General features: G+C 43.7%; 1 protein-coding gene across 1 annotated transcript; it reads right to left on the bottom strand.

Moving 5' to 3' along the window:
- Positions 1 to 12,094: 12,094 nt before the first annotated feature.
- On the bottom strand, positions 12,095 to 15,122 carry CCIN (calicin). Its single transcript, XM_004271426.3, has one exon. It carries the CDS (start codon positions 13,950 to 13,952, stop codon positions 12,186 to 12,188), a length of 1,767 nt encoding a protein of 588 aa, XP_004271474.1. The 5' UTR covers positions 13,953 to 15,122; the 3' UTR covers positions 12,095 to 12,185.
- Between the last annotated feature and the right edge of the window lie 3,229 nt (positions 15,123 to 18,351).

The raw sequence follows: 18,351 nt of genomic DNA, 5'->3' as shown, positions 1-18,351 counted from the left end.
GTAACCCTGGGGAACTGAAGAGTACAAGGGAGATCATAGAGAGTGAGGAGCTTGGGAGAGTGACACCATAAAAAATTGTTTACAAATTCCTGGGCTCAGCCCTTACCTGTAGTTTGGTTGATCTGGTCTTAGTCGGCATATAAAAGACTTACAGAACTGAATTTACCATCATCCAGGTCCCAGACTGGCCACTGGGTTGTGCAAACATGGGACAGATCCAAATACCACTGCAAAATCCTTGAAGATTGAAATGAAATCCTAACCACAGCTCACAACAGGTCAGTTGGAACTTATGTCCTGAAACTAATTAGGTCAATTGCATACTAATACAAAAACATCAACATTCTTCATAGGATTTAAATAAGACTCAAGTCTCATGTCATGGTATTCAAAATATTTATAATACAATCTAGAATTACTTGGCATATGAATAACCAGGAAAATCTCAACTCACAAATAAAAAGTCAATCAACACATGTCAATGCCAAGATGACTTAGATATTGGCATTATCTGACAAAATCTTTACATCAGCTATTATAAAAATGCTGTAACAAATAACTGTAAACACCCTTGGAACAAATGGAAAACTAGAAAGTTTCAGTAAAGAAATGGAAAATATAAAGAATAACAAAATGGAAATGTTTGAACTGGAAGATTTTAAAAACAAACTTAAAAACTCACTGGATAGACTCCAAAACAAAATGGAGATGACAGAGGTAAGAGTTATTGAACATGAAGATTGATCAGTAGATATTAGTCTGAACAGTGAGGGAAGAAAAGAAAAAAGCTGACAAGAGCCCCAGGGACTTGTGGAACCACAACAAAAAGTCCAACATTTGTTCCATCAGACTCCTAGAAAGAGAAAGGGTGCAGAGCTGGAAAAACTATTTGAAATAATAAGAGCTGAAAACTCGCCAAATTTGGCAAAGACATAAATCTACAGATTCAAAAAGCTCAGTGAATCCCAAACAAAATAAAGCCAAAGAAATTTATATCTAGACTCATGATAAAACAGCTGAAAGCTAAAGAAAATAAAAAATCTTGAAAGCAGCCAGACAAAAATAACACATTACTGAAAAGGGAACAATGATTTGAATGAATGTTGAATTCTCATCAGAAACCATGAAGGCCAGAGGAAGTGGCACAACATTTTTGGAAAAAAGAACTATCAAGCTAGAATTTTATATCCAGTGAGAATATTTCACCTTCAGTGAAGATTTCATGAAGATTTCATAAAGATAAAGTCATTCTCAGGAGGAAAAGTAAGAGAATTCATGGCCAGCTGACATGTTCCAAAAGAAGTGCTAATGAAAGTTTTTCAGAGAAAAGGGAAATGACACCAAAAGGAAACTTGAAACATCAGGAATGAAGAAAGAGTGACAGAAATGATAAATATCTAGGTACATACAACAGATTATTATTTTTCTCTTGAGTTTTTTAAAATATGCTTGATATTTGAAAGCAAAAAAACAACAGTGTCTGATGGGGTTTTCAGTGTTTGTAGGTGTAATATATAAGACAACTATAATATAAAGAAGGGAAGTAAAAGGATCTATATGGCAGTAAGGTTTTTATATTCCACTTGAAGTAGGAAAGTATTAATTTAAAAAAGACTATTGGGAAAGGTGGGAGGGAGGAATAAATAAGGAGTTTGGGATTAACATATACACAGTACTATATATAAAACAGATAATCAACAAGGACCTACTATATAGCACAGGGAACTCTACTCAATATTATGTAATAACCTAAATGGGAAAAGAATCTGAAAAAGAATAAAATATATGTATATGTATAACTGAATCACTTTGCTGTACACCTGAAAGTAACACAGCATTATAAATCAACCATACTCCAATATAAAATAAAAAAAAATTTTAAAGACTACTAAGTTCAGTATGTACATTGTAATCCCTAAAGCAACCATAAAGCCTTTATACAAAGAGATATAGTCAAAACACAATAAATTAAGATGGGATACTAAAAAATTTTTCAAATAACCCAAAGGAAGGCAGATGAATGAAAGAGGGAAAAGGGGGAAAAAATAAAAAGACCTAAATCCAAATGTATCGATCAATTGCATTAAATGTATTTTAAACACACCAATGGAAAAAAAACCAGAGGTGGTTAGAACGAATAACAAAACAGGAACCAATTTTATTCTGCCTATAAGAAACTCACTTCAAATATAATAATATAGATAGATTCAAAATAAAATGATGAAAAAAGATATATCATGCAAACACTCATGTCAGACAAAGTAGACTCAAAGCAAGGAGAATTACAAAGGATAAAGGCATATATTACATAATGATAAAAGGATCAATTCACCAAGAAAACATTACAATTCTAAATATGTATGTAAAGCAACAACAATCTCAAAATACATGAAGCAAAAAGTGACAGAAGTGAAAGGAGAAACACAAATCCACAATTATAGTTGGAAAAAGTACAATGTATGTTCTCTGATTGTAATGGAATTAATGTAGATATCGCAAACAGAGCGATATTAGGAAAATTCCAAACCTTTGGAAATTAAACAACACACTTCTAAATAACTCAAAGTCTCAAGGGGAATTGGAAAATATTTTGAACTGAATAAGTGAAAATACAACATATAGAATTTGTGGGATGTAGTTTTTAGAGTGAAATTTATAGTATTAAATGCTTATATTCGAAAAGAAGAGAGGTCTCAAGTAACTAATCTAAGTTTCCACCTAAGAAACTAGAAAAAGAAGAGCAAAATAAACTCAAAGCAAGCAGAAAGAAAGAAATAATAAGAGTATAAACCCATAAAACTGAAAACTGAAAAATAGAAAATTAATGAAATTAAAAGCTGGCTCTTTGAAAAAATTCAATAAATCTCTCGCAAGACTGGCAAGAAAAGATAGAGGACATAAATTACCACTGTCACAGAATGAAAGGCCTGGCAAACATTAAAAGGATAATAAGAGAATATTATGAACAACTCCATGCACATAAATTTGACAATTTAAGTGAAATGGACAAATTCCTGAAAGCCATAAGCTACTCAAACTCACCAAAGATGACATAGATACCCTAAATAGTCCTATAACTATCTAAGAAATTGAATTTGTAGCTTAAAACCTTTCATGAAAATAAACCTCCAGACCAGATGGCATTGCTGGCCAGTTCAACTAAATATTTAAAAGAGTAAGACAAATTCTACACAATGTCTCCAGGGGAAAGAAAAAAGAGAGAAATACACAATATCGTAAATCAACTATATTTCAATAAAAAGTTTTTAAAAAGAGAGAGAGAGAAAAAGGAGCACTTCCCAACTCATTTTATGGGGCAAGCATTACTCTGATGCCAAAAGTAGACAAAGGTAGTACCAAAAAAGAAAAGAAAACTGTAGATCAACATCCCCTAAGAACAGAGATGCAAAAATCCTACAGAATGTTAGCAAACTGAATCTAGCAACATATAAAAAGAACAATATATCATGACAAAATGTAGCTTATCCCAGGATGCAAAGCTGGTTCAATATTTGCAAAATAAATCATTGTAATCCACCACATTCACAGTCTAATGACTAAAACTCACATAATTATATTAATTCACACAGAAAAAATATTTGACAAAATTCAACATTCATTTTTTATAAAATCTCAGCAAACTAGGAATGGAGCAGAACTTCCTCAGCCTGATAAAGGACATCTATGAAAAACCTATTTAATGGTGAAAGACTGAATGCTCTCCCCCTAGGATCAGGGATAAGTCAAGGATGTTCCCACTCATCATTCCTATTCAACATTGTACTGGAAGTCCTAGCCAGCACAGCAAGACAAGAAAAAGACATAAAAGGCATACAGATTAGAGAGGAAGAAATAAGTGTGTCCTTATTTGTAGATGACATGATTGTCTACATAGAAAATTTCAAGAAATCTACCCAATAAACTCCTAAAATAAGTGAGTTTAGCAAAGTTGCAAGGTATATGGTCGACACACAAAAATCAATTGTATTTCTATATAGTACTAGCAGTGTATTATTAGAAACTAAAAAATTGAAAATACCGTTTATAATAGCTCCATATGATAACTTTACAAATAAAAACCTGAGTGAATATATAGTGGATGGAATCTGGTAATATTTTAAAGAAATTATATAATTACTGAGGCTAATAATTATATAAATGTATATTGTATTTTATATAAAAATATATATGTAATATGTCATAGGCAAGTTAGGTTTATCCCAGGAATGGATGGATGGTTTTACATTGACAAATTAATAAAAGTGAATTGTCCTAAAACAAGGAAAATACATGCTCATTTCAATAGATTCAGAAAAATATTTGATAATTCAACATCTATCACAATAAAATCTTTTAGCAACTTGGAATAGAGGGAACTTCCTTAAAAAAAACCAAGTCATTATTTATACATGATATAATTGTGTATATGGAAACTATGGAAATATCTCCAAATAAATTATTACAAATTCTTTCTATATTCTGGATGCAAGTCCTTTGCCAGATAGGTGATTTGCAAATATTTTCTTCAATATGTGGCTTGTCTTTTCATCCCCTTAACAGTGCCTTTCCCAGAGCAAAAGTTTTTCATTTTGATGAGGTCCAATTTACCAATTTTTAAATGGATCATGCTTTTGGTGTCATATTTAAGAAATCTTTGCTTAACCCCCAGTTACAAAGATTTTGTCCATGTTTTCTTCCAGAAGTTTTGTAGTTTTACATTTTACATTTAGAGCTGTGATTCATATTGAGCGGAGAGAAGATATTTACCACATGTACAACTGATAAAGGGCTCACATCTAGAATATCTAAACATCTCCTACAATCTGCTAAATACATAATGAATATACAGAAATCAACTGTATTTCTATAGACTATAAAAAGAGGAAATGGATTTTTAAAAGAATACTATGTATTTTTAAAAGAATATAATATACATAACTATATATATTTTAATAATATTTGTTAATTTTAAAACATCAAGTACCTAGGAATAAATCTAACAAAAGTTGTGTAAGACCTCTACAAAGTATAAAACTTTAAGAGGAATTAAAGAAGGCTCACCAAAATGGAAACATACCAAGTCCGTGAATTTTAAAAACTGATATTCTAAATATATGAAAATTTCCTAAATTGATCTGTAAATTCATTGCAATCACAACCAAAATCCCAAAAGTTTTTTTGGGGGGGATCTTGACAAATGAATTCTAAACTGTATAGGATATGTTAAAGCTATAGAAATGGAGGCTGTGGTATTGGCATAAGGTCAGACGGATAGACTAATGGAATAAGAGAGCTCATAAGCATGTCCACCCACGTATGGACATGTGATTTACAACGAAGGTGGCACTGCAGAGAAGTGGGAAAATTGGTACTGGGACAATTATATATCCATATGGGATATTCGTGTCCTCTGGGTAGAGAATGGTTTCCTCAAGTATCACGAGCAGTAACTAAAAATGAAAAGACAAATCAGACTAACTAAAATTAAAATATACCATTATGAGTGAAAGGGCAAGCCACAGAGTGGAAGAAGATATTTACCACATTTGAAACTGGTAAAGGACTCATATCCAGTATATATTAAGAATTCCAACAAGTCAAAAAGAGAAAATAGTCAACCAAATAGAAAAAAGCAAAGATTTCACAAAAGAGGAAATCCAAATGTCCAATAAACATTAAAAGGTGCTTAACCTATAATTATCAATCAAGAGAATGCAAATTAAAACTGCATGGAGATAATACTTCATAATCTGATCGGCGATAATAAAAGTCGGACAATACCAAGTACTGGCAAGCATGTAGAAACAACAGGACTTCTCATGTACTGCTGATGGCAATGTAAATTGGCACAATCACTTTGCAAAATAGTTTGGCATTATCTAGAAATGAAGACAGCAATTCCACTGCTAGGTATATGTCCCAGATGAACTTGAGTACACGTGCACCAAGATACATTTACAAGAATAGCATTGCCTGTAATTGTCCAAACTGGAAACAACCCAGATGTCCATCAACAGGAAACTGGATAAATGAAAGGATACGTTCATATGACAGAAAACTATACAGAAGAGGGATGGGAAGAACTACACCTACATAACAACATGGATCAACTGTGAAAACAATTTGACTGAAAGAAGCCAGACACAAAATAATTCACACTGTACAATTCTCTTATGTAAACTTCAAGGACAGGCTAAACTAATCTGTTTATTAGAAAGGCTTACTTAGATGGTAAACTATATAGAAAAGCAAGGAAGGCATTATCATAAAGGTCAGAGGGGAGAGAAGGGATATAATCAGGAAGGGGGCCACATAGGAGACTTTTGAGGTATTGGCAATATTCTATTTCTTGAACTCAATAGTGGTTACATGGATATTTAAATTCGTTAAGCTATACAATTATGTATTTTCACTTTTCTATGTGTGTTATATCCCTAATAAAAAAGGTTTTAAATGTTTCTTACAAGTCTGAATAAAGCATTCTAATAATAAAATTTTTTAAATTTATTTTTGGCCACACTGCACGGCATGTGGGATCTTAGTTTCCCGACCAGGGATCAGACCCATGCCCCCGGCAGTGGAAGCACAGAGTCTTAACCACTGGACCACTAGGGAAGTCCCAAATATTGTTTTGATTTTTTAAATTTTAATTGTAAGTTTTTTGGCCATGCTGCACACTTGAGGGATCTCAGTTCACCGACCAGGGATTGAACCCGGGCCCTCAGCAGTGAAAGGGCGGAGTCCTAACCACTGGAGTGCCAAGGAATTCCCAATAAGCATTCTAACTTACAGTTGATATATTTACTTTTGCTCAAAGATGTAACACTGTTCTTTTGAAAGTAAACATGGGGGACTTCCCTGGTGGTGCAGTGGTTAAGAATTCACCTGCCAATGCAGGGGACATGGGTTCGAGCCCTGGTCCGGAAAGATCCCACATGCCACGGAGCAACTAAGCCCGTGTGCCACAACTACAGAGCTTGCACTGTAGAGCCCGCGAGCCACAACTATTGAGCGCACTGTAGAGCCCGCGAGCCACAATTATTGAGCCCATGAGCCACAACTACTGAAGCCCGCGTGCCTGGAGCCCGCCCTGCAACAAGAGAAGCCACCGCAATGAGAAGCCCGCGCACAGCGACGAAAACCCAATGCAGCCCAAAATAAATTAATTAAATAATAAATTTTAAAAAAATTTTTTTAAAAAGTAAGTAAATGTGGAACTTTTTATGTCATCCTTTAAATGCTACCAAATATGCAAATAGACCCAGGAGAATGGGAGTGCTTTCTTAATACTGAGAATGGTGAAAATGCAGAGAGGACATGCTTGGTAGTGGATATTTTCTAACATACTTTTTAAAATCTTAAATATTCTAAGATAGATGGCTAGGTAGGAAGGCATAGAGACTTGTCATGATTCTGTGGCCTGAATGAAATAATACATAGAGACTTGTCATGATTCTGTGGACTGAATGAAATAATGCACTACAACTGTCATGTTTCTGAGCCATGCTATCTTTGTTTCGACTTCACAGAACTCTTCCTCAAGAGTAATACTTTCTCTCCTAACAGTTGAGCACAGAAGAGGCAAGGTTATTAAACAACTGTAATCAAAAATAAGCCCCTGAAAAGATACCCAGCATCATTAGACATCAGGGCAATACAAATCAAAACCACAATGAGATGTTACTTTCTCCCACTAGGATGACTATATTTGGGAAGACAGATAATAAAAAGTGCTGGTGAGGGCTTCCCTGGTGGCGCAGTGGTTGAGAGTCAGCCTGCCGATGCAGGGGACACGGGTTCGTGCCCCAGTCCGGGAAGATCCCACATGCCGCAGAACGGCTGGGCCCGTGAGCCATGGCCGCTGAGCCTGTGCGCCCGGAGCCTGTGCTCCACAACGGGAGAGGCCACAACAGTGAGAGGCCCACGTACCGCAAAAAAAAAAAAAAAATCACTAAAAAATTAGAACCCTAATACATTGTAGGTGGGAATGTAAAATGATGCAGCTCCTCTGGGAAACAGTCTGGCAGTTCCTCAAATGGTTAAACATAGAGTTAAAATTTGATCTAAAAATTCTATTCCCATGTATATACCCAAGAGAAATGAAAACATATGTGAACACAAAACCTTGTACACAAATGTTCATAGAGCACTATTCTTATAGCCAAGAAGTGGAAACAACCCAAATGTCCATCAACTAACTGATAAACGGATACATAAAATGTGGTATAACCTCACAATGGAATAGTATTCAGCTGTAAGAAGGAATGAAGTACTGGCACATGCCACAACATGGATGACCCTTGAAAACCTTATGCTAAGTGAGAGCTAGAAAAAAGGTCGTATTTTATATGAAATGTCTAGAATAGGCTAATCCATAGAGACAGAAAGTAGGTTAGTGCTTGCCTAGGGCTGGGAAAATGAGGGAGTTGGAGTGTTACAGGTAAGGGGTACAAGGTTTCTTTTTGGAGCAATGAAAATGTTCTAAAATTGATTGTGGCAATGATTGTACAACTCTGTGAATATATAAAAGCCATTGAATTCTACACTTTAAATGGGTGAATTGTAGTATGTGAATTACACCTCAATAAAGCTTTTAAAAATATGTCATCGTACCATTGTGCTATTTAACATTTCTGAAAAACCCAACTTGGACCAAAATACCCCAGTTTCTAACACCAGATTTCACACCTTAGCAGAAACACTGTCTAGAAAAGCCAGAAAAATACAATAAACCCTTCTTTGGATATTGGTGTCTTGATGAAAGGAGTCTTTGCCGACACTTCACTGACACCAGTTTATACCCTTATGTGGCATCCGGGGAAGTGCATCCTGGGAAGATTTGGGATGGTTAAAGTTTGCTCTGTGTGTGTGTATGTAAAATGTTTGACAGATAATTTTGAAAGGGAAGATGGGAAAAGGGAGCTAGAATGAAATCTCCACCATAGGTGTATTCTCAGATCAATTTTAGGAAAAAGTTGAGGATCTGGAAACTGATTCCCTTAAAACTATGAATGTCTGAATTTCCCTTGGAAAGACTTCATGTACCCCAGTTTGAAGACCTGGATTGCAGTACAAAAGTCATGTCTTTCAAGACCATAATCTCTGCTATGAATTGCTAAAGTTCCCCTAGCAACAAAAGAATTGGACTCTGATTCCTACATTCAGCTGTGTCAGCCTCCTCAAGGTGATAAACCCTGATGCTTCAGCCTCATGCTCTAATTTTAATGTGGGAAGGAGGAAGGAAAGGCCACATTGGTTAATATATCAAATTATAATCCCACTATGCTAAACATCTCCCATTTTAGCAAGCACTCTAGTGATTCTGCTGCAGATGGGAGTGCCCAATACTGTCCAGTACTGCAAGGAAAAGAAAGAATGCTGAGAAAAAGACAGAGGACAGTGTCATCAGGAGACAGTTTGGTGGCTTGGTGGGAACAGAAGCCAGACTGAGTGGGTTAGAGATTGGTGTGGAGCCAGAGAGCAGAAGCAACATTTAGGAAGCTCAGCTGAGGAGAGATATGCACTGATAGCAAGAGGCGGACCTCAGAACTGAGGAGGGTTTGTTTTCAGAGAAGGAGAACCTTGTTAGGAGAACCTTTACGGGATGAAGAGAAGACATCAGGAAGGGGATGTGGAGAGAGATGGGCACTGGGGAGCCTGAAAAGTTGTGAGGTCACAGAATGGAGAGACAGGGAGGGGGGCTTCCCTGGTGGCGTAGTGGTATAAGAATCCGCCTGTCAATGCAGGGGACACGGGTTCGAGCCCTGGTCCGGGAAGATCCCACATGCCACGGAGCAACTAAGCCTGTGCGCCACAACTACTGAGCCCGTGCACAACTACTGAGCCCATGAGCCACAACTACTGAAGCCCGCGTGCCTAGAGCCCGTGCTCCGCAACAAGAGAAGCCACCGCAATGAGAAGCCCGCGCACCACAACAAGAGTAGTCCCTGCTCGCCGCAACTAGAGAAAGCCCGCGCGCAGCAACGAAGACCCAACGCAGCCAAAAATAAATAAATAAAAATTAAAATAAATAAATTTATTTTAAAAAAAAAGAGAGACAGGGAGGGGTCAGCTTTGAATCATGGAAGGACACCTCTTCCTCTGAGGTGCAGAAAAGAAGCAGAAGCTCTGGGGGATAACGGATTGTTTATGGTGCTAGGTAACTTGACCTCTATTTCTTTGGAGTTCTGGTGGCAGAATGAGAGGTAAGTGGCTGAGAAGAAAGAGAAAGGAAGGGCCGGGCCCCAGGACACCAGAGAAGGTTGGAGAATCAGCACTAGGGAATGGCATCTGGTGTCATAAGACGTGACTCTGGGGTCAGCCAAGCCTGCTGGGGTGCTGACGGGGCAGCTGGGCTTAGCTGCGTGGGTCTCTAAGACCTTGTTCTTCCAGCTGGGGGACGCAATGAAGTGAGCAGAGGCGGGGGCTGCCCAGGATTGGAGAAGTGAGAAATGTGGGAGAAGTTCCAGGGGATAGCGTGTCAGCTGTGACGTCCAAAGTCCTGGCCTGCAAGGAGGAAAGTAAGACTTGGGCAGAGGGGTAGGCTTTGAAGAGGGAGGCCACCTGTCAGCGAAGTCAGGAAGATGCTTCGAGGCAGGTGGAGTAGGACTGAGTGGGAAAAGGCAGGGGATGGAGCAGATTTGAACCATGAGGATATGTAAAGTATCCTGCACTGTATAATACAGTCGCCACTAGCTTTGTGGGGCTTTATGTATGTAGTGAGTCCAAAATGAGCCATGCTGTAAGTGTAATACACACTGGCACAGGGACCTGCACAGAGAGGCCTCAGTGACTGGTGTGTGTGTGTGTGTTTGTGTGTGTGTGTGAATTGATGAGTGGACAAGTAAATTCATGAATGAACGAGTGAATGGGTGAATGAGGATTATATATAGTGTTCGAGGACGTCCATCGTTGAGTCAGTTTCTTCTAAACTGTTGAGGATTATACGCAAGTACACGAATGAAAGGTAAGAGGGAGTTAGAATTGAGGAGAGCTCACTAAGACTTTGAGGTAGGGAGTCTCAAAGAACATTTTATGGAACCTAACTTAATATAAAGACCCAAGAACCTAGACCCTTGCCTCACTCCTCTTTTTTTTCTTTTTAAAAAGTACTCCCACAGCACTTTAATATATGCCAGGGACTGTCCTAGGCATTTTGCACATCACATCACCCTGTTAGGTAGGCGCTCTTATTGTCCCCCTTTTACAGATAAGGGAACTAAGGCACAGAGATGTCAATAGCTTTCCCAGGATTACCCAGTAAGTGATGGAACTGGTATTTGAACCAGGCCATCTGTCCCCAGTGTCCAGACCCCTAACTGCTACACCATCCTGTCTCTCATCCCGTCACCTTATTGCCAATCTTCTCTCCAACAGAGATGCAGTTTCCTTTTTCTCTCGCATTACTCACCTCTCTTCCACCCCCAGCTCCTCAGAACTTGTATTCCTGGAGAAAGTTCCCAATGAACCTTGTTTACTGGAAACAATTGTAAGTAAACCCCCAACTTTCCCACAAATGAGACACAAACACACCATAGCTGCGTGGCCAAACACAACAGCCAAGTAACCCTGCCTCCCCTCCCATCCCAACCCCACTCCCTTTGCCCGCATCCCTGAGCCTGGCTCACACTGCCTTCCCTCTCCCCAGTCCGGGAGGCTCCTCTCCCAGACCTGAGATTGGCCCTCCCCTGCCTTCCTAGGCAGACTCAAGGGAAGTGAGTGTTGGAGGAGTCTGAGGCTTCACAACTCTAAGTAAATTCTTTAACTGTCAGTCTAGCAGATGCCCGCAAGGTGACTACAGGGGTATAGAATAGGGGGCCTTCCAGACATCACCTTGGCCAGTGCCTGGGAGATGCCTCAATCTCACCCACCAGGGATTCCCTTCCAGTCTCTGCTTGGATCTCTCCAGTGACGGAGTAGCCCTGAATTTCCACCTACTGGGAGCCACTACCCAGGAGATGCCTTGATCCCACACATCAGGGACTCTTCCAGCCTCAGCTTGGATCCCTCCAGTGACAGAGTGGCCGTGAATTTCCCCCCACTGGGGGTAGCTGTAGCCCAGCATCTCCACCTTTAGGGCCAAACAAAGACTAAGAAGGAACCAACAGGCCATCTTCTTCTCTTTCTCGCTCTCATTAAATTGTGAATAATAATGCATTTACTTATTCTCCCACTTAAAAAGCCATTTAAATCCTTTGAAGAATCTTGCAAGGTAGCTTGGCTAGACAGCAGGCAGGACAGTCCAGGGCCTCTGGTGGGGGGGCCAGGGTCTTCCACTCACCTGCGTTTTGGTCCAGCATGTAGGCGTTTGGACTGATGGTGTAGTCCTTTGTCTGGACATCACTGGCTGTGGTGACACCTCCACATACAAACACCTTGTTGTCTCCAATGGAGCATATAGCATGGGACACATCCAAGGGGCAGTTGTTGGGCAAGAGAGGCACTAAGGTAGTTGTCTTGTTGGCCTTTATCTTCTGCAGGTTGATTTCCACACTCTGCCGGTGGCTGTACACGCAGAGGATGTTGTCCTGATGAAAAGAGAGCAGGGGCCGGTGGTTGAACTCAATGGGGAAGGTGATACACTGGACCACGTCCCCAGAGTTGGTGTCAAAGCAGTCCACCACCCCGACCCGGGAGATGTAGCCCTTAACCAAGCACCGCCCAGTGACAATGTACAGGTTCCGGTCACCCTTGGTGATCACGGCTGTGCCGTCCATAGGGATGCTCATCTTCCCTGCCAGGTACCAGGCCTCCTTGCGCTCATCATAGCGATAGATGTTAGAGACATACCTCCTTGGGGCAATGCTCCCACCCACTGAGTACACTGTCCCCCCGCAGGTCACCATGGTGTGGAAGACAAGCCCAATTGGCAGGTCGGGCAACTTGGTCCAGGAGTTGTCATCCATGTCATACCGCCAAGCCGTCTTCAGCCCTGAAATCTGCTCAGTGGTACCACCAGAGATGTAGATGTAGCGACCAGCAGAGGTGGCACTAAGTGCTGCTGCCCGATAGGGCATTTCTGAGAGCTTCAACCACAGGTTCTCCTGAATGATATAAGCAAACACTCCATCGTTGAACTTGCCGTGGGCCTTTTGGCCACCTAGGATGACCACCGAATCAAGCAGGGCCCCTTTCCGCTGGTAGCTCAGCAGGCTGGTTGGCCTCTCCTGCCTGCGGTCCACAAGGACACTCTCAATCAGGGTTGCGTGGGCTGAGCTGTCCTCCATGCCCGTCAGCTTGTTGCTGGCAGACATCAGCGTCTTGTTGGAGACAGCATTAAGATTGATGTAATTGAAGAACTTCTTGAAATACTTCTCCCGCTCATCCTTCCGGAAGTATACCCAATTGATGAGTGCATTGAGAGCCTGGTCCTCATTGAGCACATGCAAGTTTTCATCTCGGAGCAGGCGGCTGAAGATGACAGGTGGACAGCGCATGAACTGCATGGAGGCCTCAGGACTGGCCCAGTAGTGGAAGTTGTCGCGAATGCCAGAGTAGGCCAAGTCTGATATCTCTTTGAGCTCAAAAAACTCAGCCAAGAAGAGGTAGCGCAAGCAGTTGGCACGGCGGATGGACTTAATCAGGAAGTCACTGCAGTGAATTCGAAGGCGTGGTGTGTTGAAATACTGGGCCCCACGAAGCAGCTCCTCCACATTCTTCTCTGAGATTACCACCCTTCCGCTGTAGAAGTAGTCCAGGAGCTGGTCCACCGTGGTCGGACTCAGGTAGTTGGGGTCAATGGTGATAAAGAGCTCATCAGTGGTCTTCATGTCGTGGTTGGAGATGAGACTCTTCACCAGTGGAGAGACCGCGGCCAGCACGTTGCGATGTGCAAAGAAGACATGGTGGTCCACAGTCAGGGCCATGTCCCAGTACTCTTTGCGCTTCCTCTGTTTGTTCAGGTTCTGAAGCACGAAGCTGTTGTAGTTTTTCTCGGTGAACTCCAATTTCATGGCGCCTCTTGCTGGCTGAGGCAGAAGATCTGCAGCAGGTACTGGAGAACAGACTTTCTCAGGCCTTTGGGATTCAGACTGATGGTTGTTTGCAGAGCAGTTGATCAGGGAGGAGTGGGGGTGGGAGAGAGGATGATGTCACAGAGTGGATGAGGTCATCACAATGCAGGGCCCCCAGAGGCCTTTCTCAGAGGCACAGGGCTTTTCTCCCCTCTGATGGCCCTGAGCTGCCAAGGCCAGATGCCCTGCGAGGGCCTAGTGTCAGGGCCGAGAACTCAGGAGGAAACTCAGAGATGGGTCACAACTCCCACCTGCGACCTTCAACCTCAGTTCAGGGCTGCTTCCGTAATGTCAGAGCCAGTTTGGGCAGGGATGGTGTGGAGAGGGTTAGGAAGGCCGGGGGTGGGGGGAAGGAAAGGGATTATTAGATCATCTAGAAGAATGTACATTGTACAGGAGGGAAACTGAGGCCCAGAGAAGAGAAGGGACTTGCCCAAGATCACATAGCCAGTTGGAAGCAGAGCAGGGCCTGGAACCCAGGCCTTCTGTAATGTAGGATTTTTCCCACCCTTCCAGGATGCTCAGCTTTCCTCTGTCTCTGATTCTCAAGCCCCAAAGCACATTCCTCTGCCAAGGCTCCTGGATATCAGAGAAGAAAAGCTCTGTCCTTTGGCTTCTGACCTTTGTGGTTACAGATACCATTCTTTATAAAATAGAGGGAGAGGCAGAGGCCACTCTCAGGAGCAGGGACACAGGAGTAAGCTGCATACTGGGGGGGGGGGGCCTTCAAAGCCCTGATTATTTCAGTTCCACCGAAAACTGAGACATTCTCTCCACATTTCCAAGTCTCTAGCTTGTAAAATATTGGGGGTTGTGATGGGTCTGCTCTCTCCATCAAGTGTGGACTTCTCTCTAAACCTCAGTTTCCTCCTCTGTGAGATGGGAATAATAATAGTACCCGCTTCAAAGACTAATAAGAGGGCTTCCCTGGTGGCGCAGTGGTTGAGGGTCCGTCTGCCAGTGCAGGGGACACGGGTTCGAGCCCTGGTCCGGGAGGATCCCACATGCCGCGGAGCAACGAAGCCCGTGCGCCACAACTATTGAGCCTGCGCACCCTAGATCCCGTGCTGCGCAACAAGAGAAGCCACCGCGATAAGAAGCCCGCGCACCGCAACAAAAAGTAGCCCCCCCCCCCCCCCCGCTCACCACAACTAGAGAAAGCCCGCGCACAGCAACGAAAACCCAACGCAGCCAAAAATAAATAAGTTAATTAATTAAAAAAAAAAGATTAATACGAGTTTACAAGAGAAAAGGACTAGAAGTGTTAAGCACAGTGTTTGCCTCGTAACAAACCTTCAATAGTTGCTAGCCGCCATTACTTTAATATTACACCAGTTCGCCAAACTCCGGCGTCCCTGGCTGGCTGCTCCCTTCGAAAACCCTTGTGGTGGTTCCCAGTTTGCAGTGGTTGGGAAGTCTGCAATCCCCATCCCCTCCGGCCGGGCTCCATGCGCTCCCTCGGCCACGCGGTGGCGCTAGAGGGTCATCTCCCGCCTGGGAGCGGCGCACCGCCCCCCACCCCCTCCTCCCTGTAGCCGGGCCTCCTACAATCAACACAAAACACAACTGTGCCCATTTTCCAGAAGGGGGCATTGAGCCCCAGACTGCGGGCGCAGGGCCGGGCGGCCAGAGAGGAGCCATCCAGACCGGGCGTCCCCCTCGGCGCCCCGCGGGGTGGGGTGCTCGCGGGCTCGGCCAGCTCTCACGTCCACTGCACTCCCCGCCTCCGAGCGGGCGTGGGTCCCTCGGGGTTCCCGAGGCGCGGCTGTACCCAGGAGGGGATAAGGACCAGTCGGAGCCTCCCACGGAGGAGGGCCGGCTCCTGCGGGCCCCACCCGGACCAGCCTTTGGGGGCCCCCAGGAAGGGGCTCAACACGCAGACCCTGGCGGCCTTGGCATGGTCGTGCAGCGAGGACCTGGCCTCGGGCCGCGTCCTTGATCTCCTCCAACCTGGGCCCTGAGCCCCAGTCCTGACCCTCAGGCCGTCCTTAGCGTCCCTGCTAGGAAAACTGCCATTGCAGCCTGGGGAATGTGAGCCTGCCAGGTCTTTCCCTCCCTCGTGTAGTCAAGTTCTCATTATCATTCACTGTCTCCCCCTCATCCTTTCATTCCAGACCTGGCTTTTTCTTAATTCGAAAATTATTTTAAAGTACCTACCTTTTAATGCTGAATTTGTTCACCTTGATGTCTTCAGGGTTAGAGGCACTCAGTCTCTGGAGATATGTGTCTGCACAGGACTAAGACTTTCTGTTTTCCCCAAAGGAACAAAGCTTGGCTTTCAGCCCCTCCACAGACTAGCTGTGTGGCTGAGGTGAGTTCCACCTGGTCCGTTCTCTCCCTGTGAGGATAATTGAGCTCTAATTGCTTCTCCAGCTCTGATCTCTGGAGAGGGGCGGCGAGAGGCAGCGGTGACTCAGGCGGAGGAGGATGAGGTCTCTTGGTGCTGCTGTCAGACACTTGTCACTCCCATTGGCTTCCAGGCCTGCCCACCCAGGGTCAGGCCCTGGTCCTTCACCACTCCTTTGCCCGCACACCCACTTTGGTGGAGGAGGTGGCCATGCCCCTCTGTTTTTGTTTCAGGTCCCAGAACACCATGGAGGGAAGGTCTTTCATCAGATGCTTCCTTCCAGTTAAGAAAGCTGGGCTTATGGGCTGTCATGGAGACCTGAGAGCATCCAGTAGACTTAACTCCATGTGCCAGACCTTGTACAGATGGACAAACTGGGGACCAGAGGGGGGAAGGGGCTCGTCCAACTCAGTTCGCAGAGCTAGGGCTGGGAGCCAGGGTTCCCAGCTCCTTCCTCTGCCCTCTGGCTGCAAAGGAGAGCCGGCAATCTGGCTTGTCTTCTTCTCCTGTTGAACTTGTGGGAGTTGCCATCTTTAAGAAATCCATTAAAGAAGTTAGATTTGTGCCCACCCGCTCAGCCAGCTTTGTTGTCTGGCTTGTCTTCAGCCTGGAAATCTCCCCTGGTCAGCTTGTTCCTTACTCCAGCCAACTGAGGAAACAGACTCCAGCCTAAAGAGGCTGGCAGCCTGCCAGCGTCCACCACCTCGTTATGTATGTGTGTATTGGGTAGAGTGTGTCCCTAGGAGCCCCAGGAAATTCAATGACTGGTCATTGAGTTTGTGTTGTTCGTGGTAGCTGCCCAGGTGTGGCCAGAATAAGACCTCATCTCAAGGCCCTCAGCTGGGTCTCTTTACTCCATCCATCCTCAGCTTCCTGCCCAGCTCAGCATTTTCTGTTCACGGAAACTCCCTAAGGGAGGGGACTCTAATATTCTAATCTTCTGGGGACCATCAGCTGATATATCAACTTGTTGGGAAGCCCTGAAGAAAATGAAGGGTATGTTTTAAAGATACAGATTTGGCCTGGAACTAGAAAGGTCAAGAAGAGTCTTTCCTTATTTCCACCTGTTTTATACCTCTGACAACTGGCTTTCTCACTTCTATATATTTCCAACTCATAACAGGGCTTACACATAGCTTTGGCTTGCCGTGGCCTTAATTCAAACTCGTGGCATCCGTATTTTTTCAGTTCCACTGGTAAATTCACTCCATATTTCTTGGCTCAAATTCCCAGTCCAAGGCCAGCCTAGGGATTGGCTGCCCTTGGATCACATGTCCACTCTAGACCAGTCAGCTGTGTGATGGTAGGTCACGTGATTCAAAACATAGCCACCTAAGGAGCACGGTCTACAGGGGAGAGGTTGGAAGTATTCAGAATCTTGAGTTACCTAAGATGGGAACTCAGAGTTATGGATTACCTTAGTCACTGATATAGAATCGGGCATGAATCACATGGGAGTAAGATATTACACAAACAAAAAAGATTTTATCAATATCCCTGGGTGAAATGAAGGGCACAGAATGAGCCTGTGTTCACAGTGCCACAGAGACCTTCAAAGACTGGCCTGCACAGACTCCCAGCCCTGCCTATCTCACCACCTGGAGATGCCACAGTTTCAGGGACACACAGCTTGGCACCTGGGTTGGTCCCTCCCACATGGACCACGTGAAGTCATTATCCAAGAGGACTTTGTGTAGTTTGAGGCAAAACACAGAACTAAATTAGCGACGCTAAGCCCCCGCATGGGAGACATCTTCCTGGAACATTTGGGCCTGTCACACATTCCTGGAGGGAGCAGCAACACAGCTGCAGCCACAGCTGCCAGGAACACGCCCCGGGCTCCCACCCTGTGCGCTGGGGGGAGGGCAGAGGCTGGAGGGCTTCCTCCGGGGGCCCTGAGTGAGCTCACCCTCACCCCCACGCTCACTGACTTCATCCTCCAAGGCTGCTTGGCCAAGAGCCCAGGCGGTGTGAGGGGCTTTCTCCCAGAAC

This window comes from Orcinus orca, chromosome 6, assembly GCF_937001465.1.
Source record: "Orcinus orca chromosome 6, mOrcOrc1.1, whole genome shotgun sequence".
In the NCBI taxonomy this organism is placed as follows: Eukaryota; Metazoa; Chordata; class Mammalia; order Artiodactyla; family Delphinidae; genus Orcinus; species Orcinus orca.
This window is presented reverse-complemented; position numbering and strand designations above follow the sequence as displayed.

Coding starts and splice junctions, on each gene's coding strand:
- CCIN (XM_004271426.3), bottom strand. CDS start 13,952: ATGAAATTGGAGTTCACCGAGAAAAACTACAACAGCTTCGTGCTTCAG.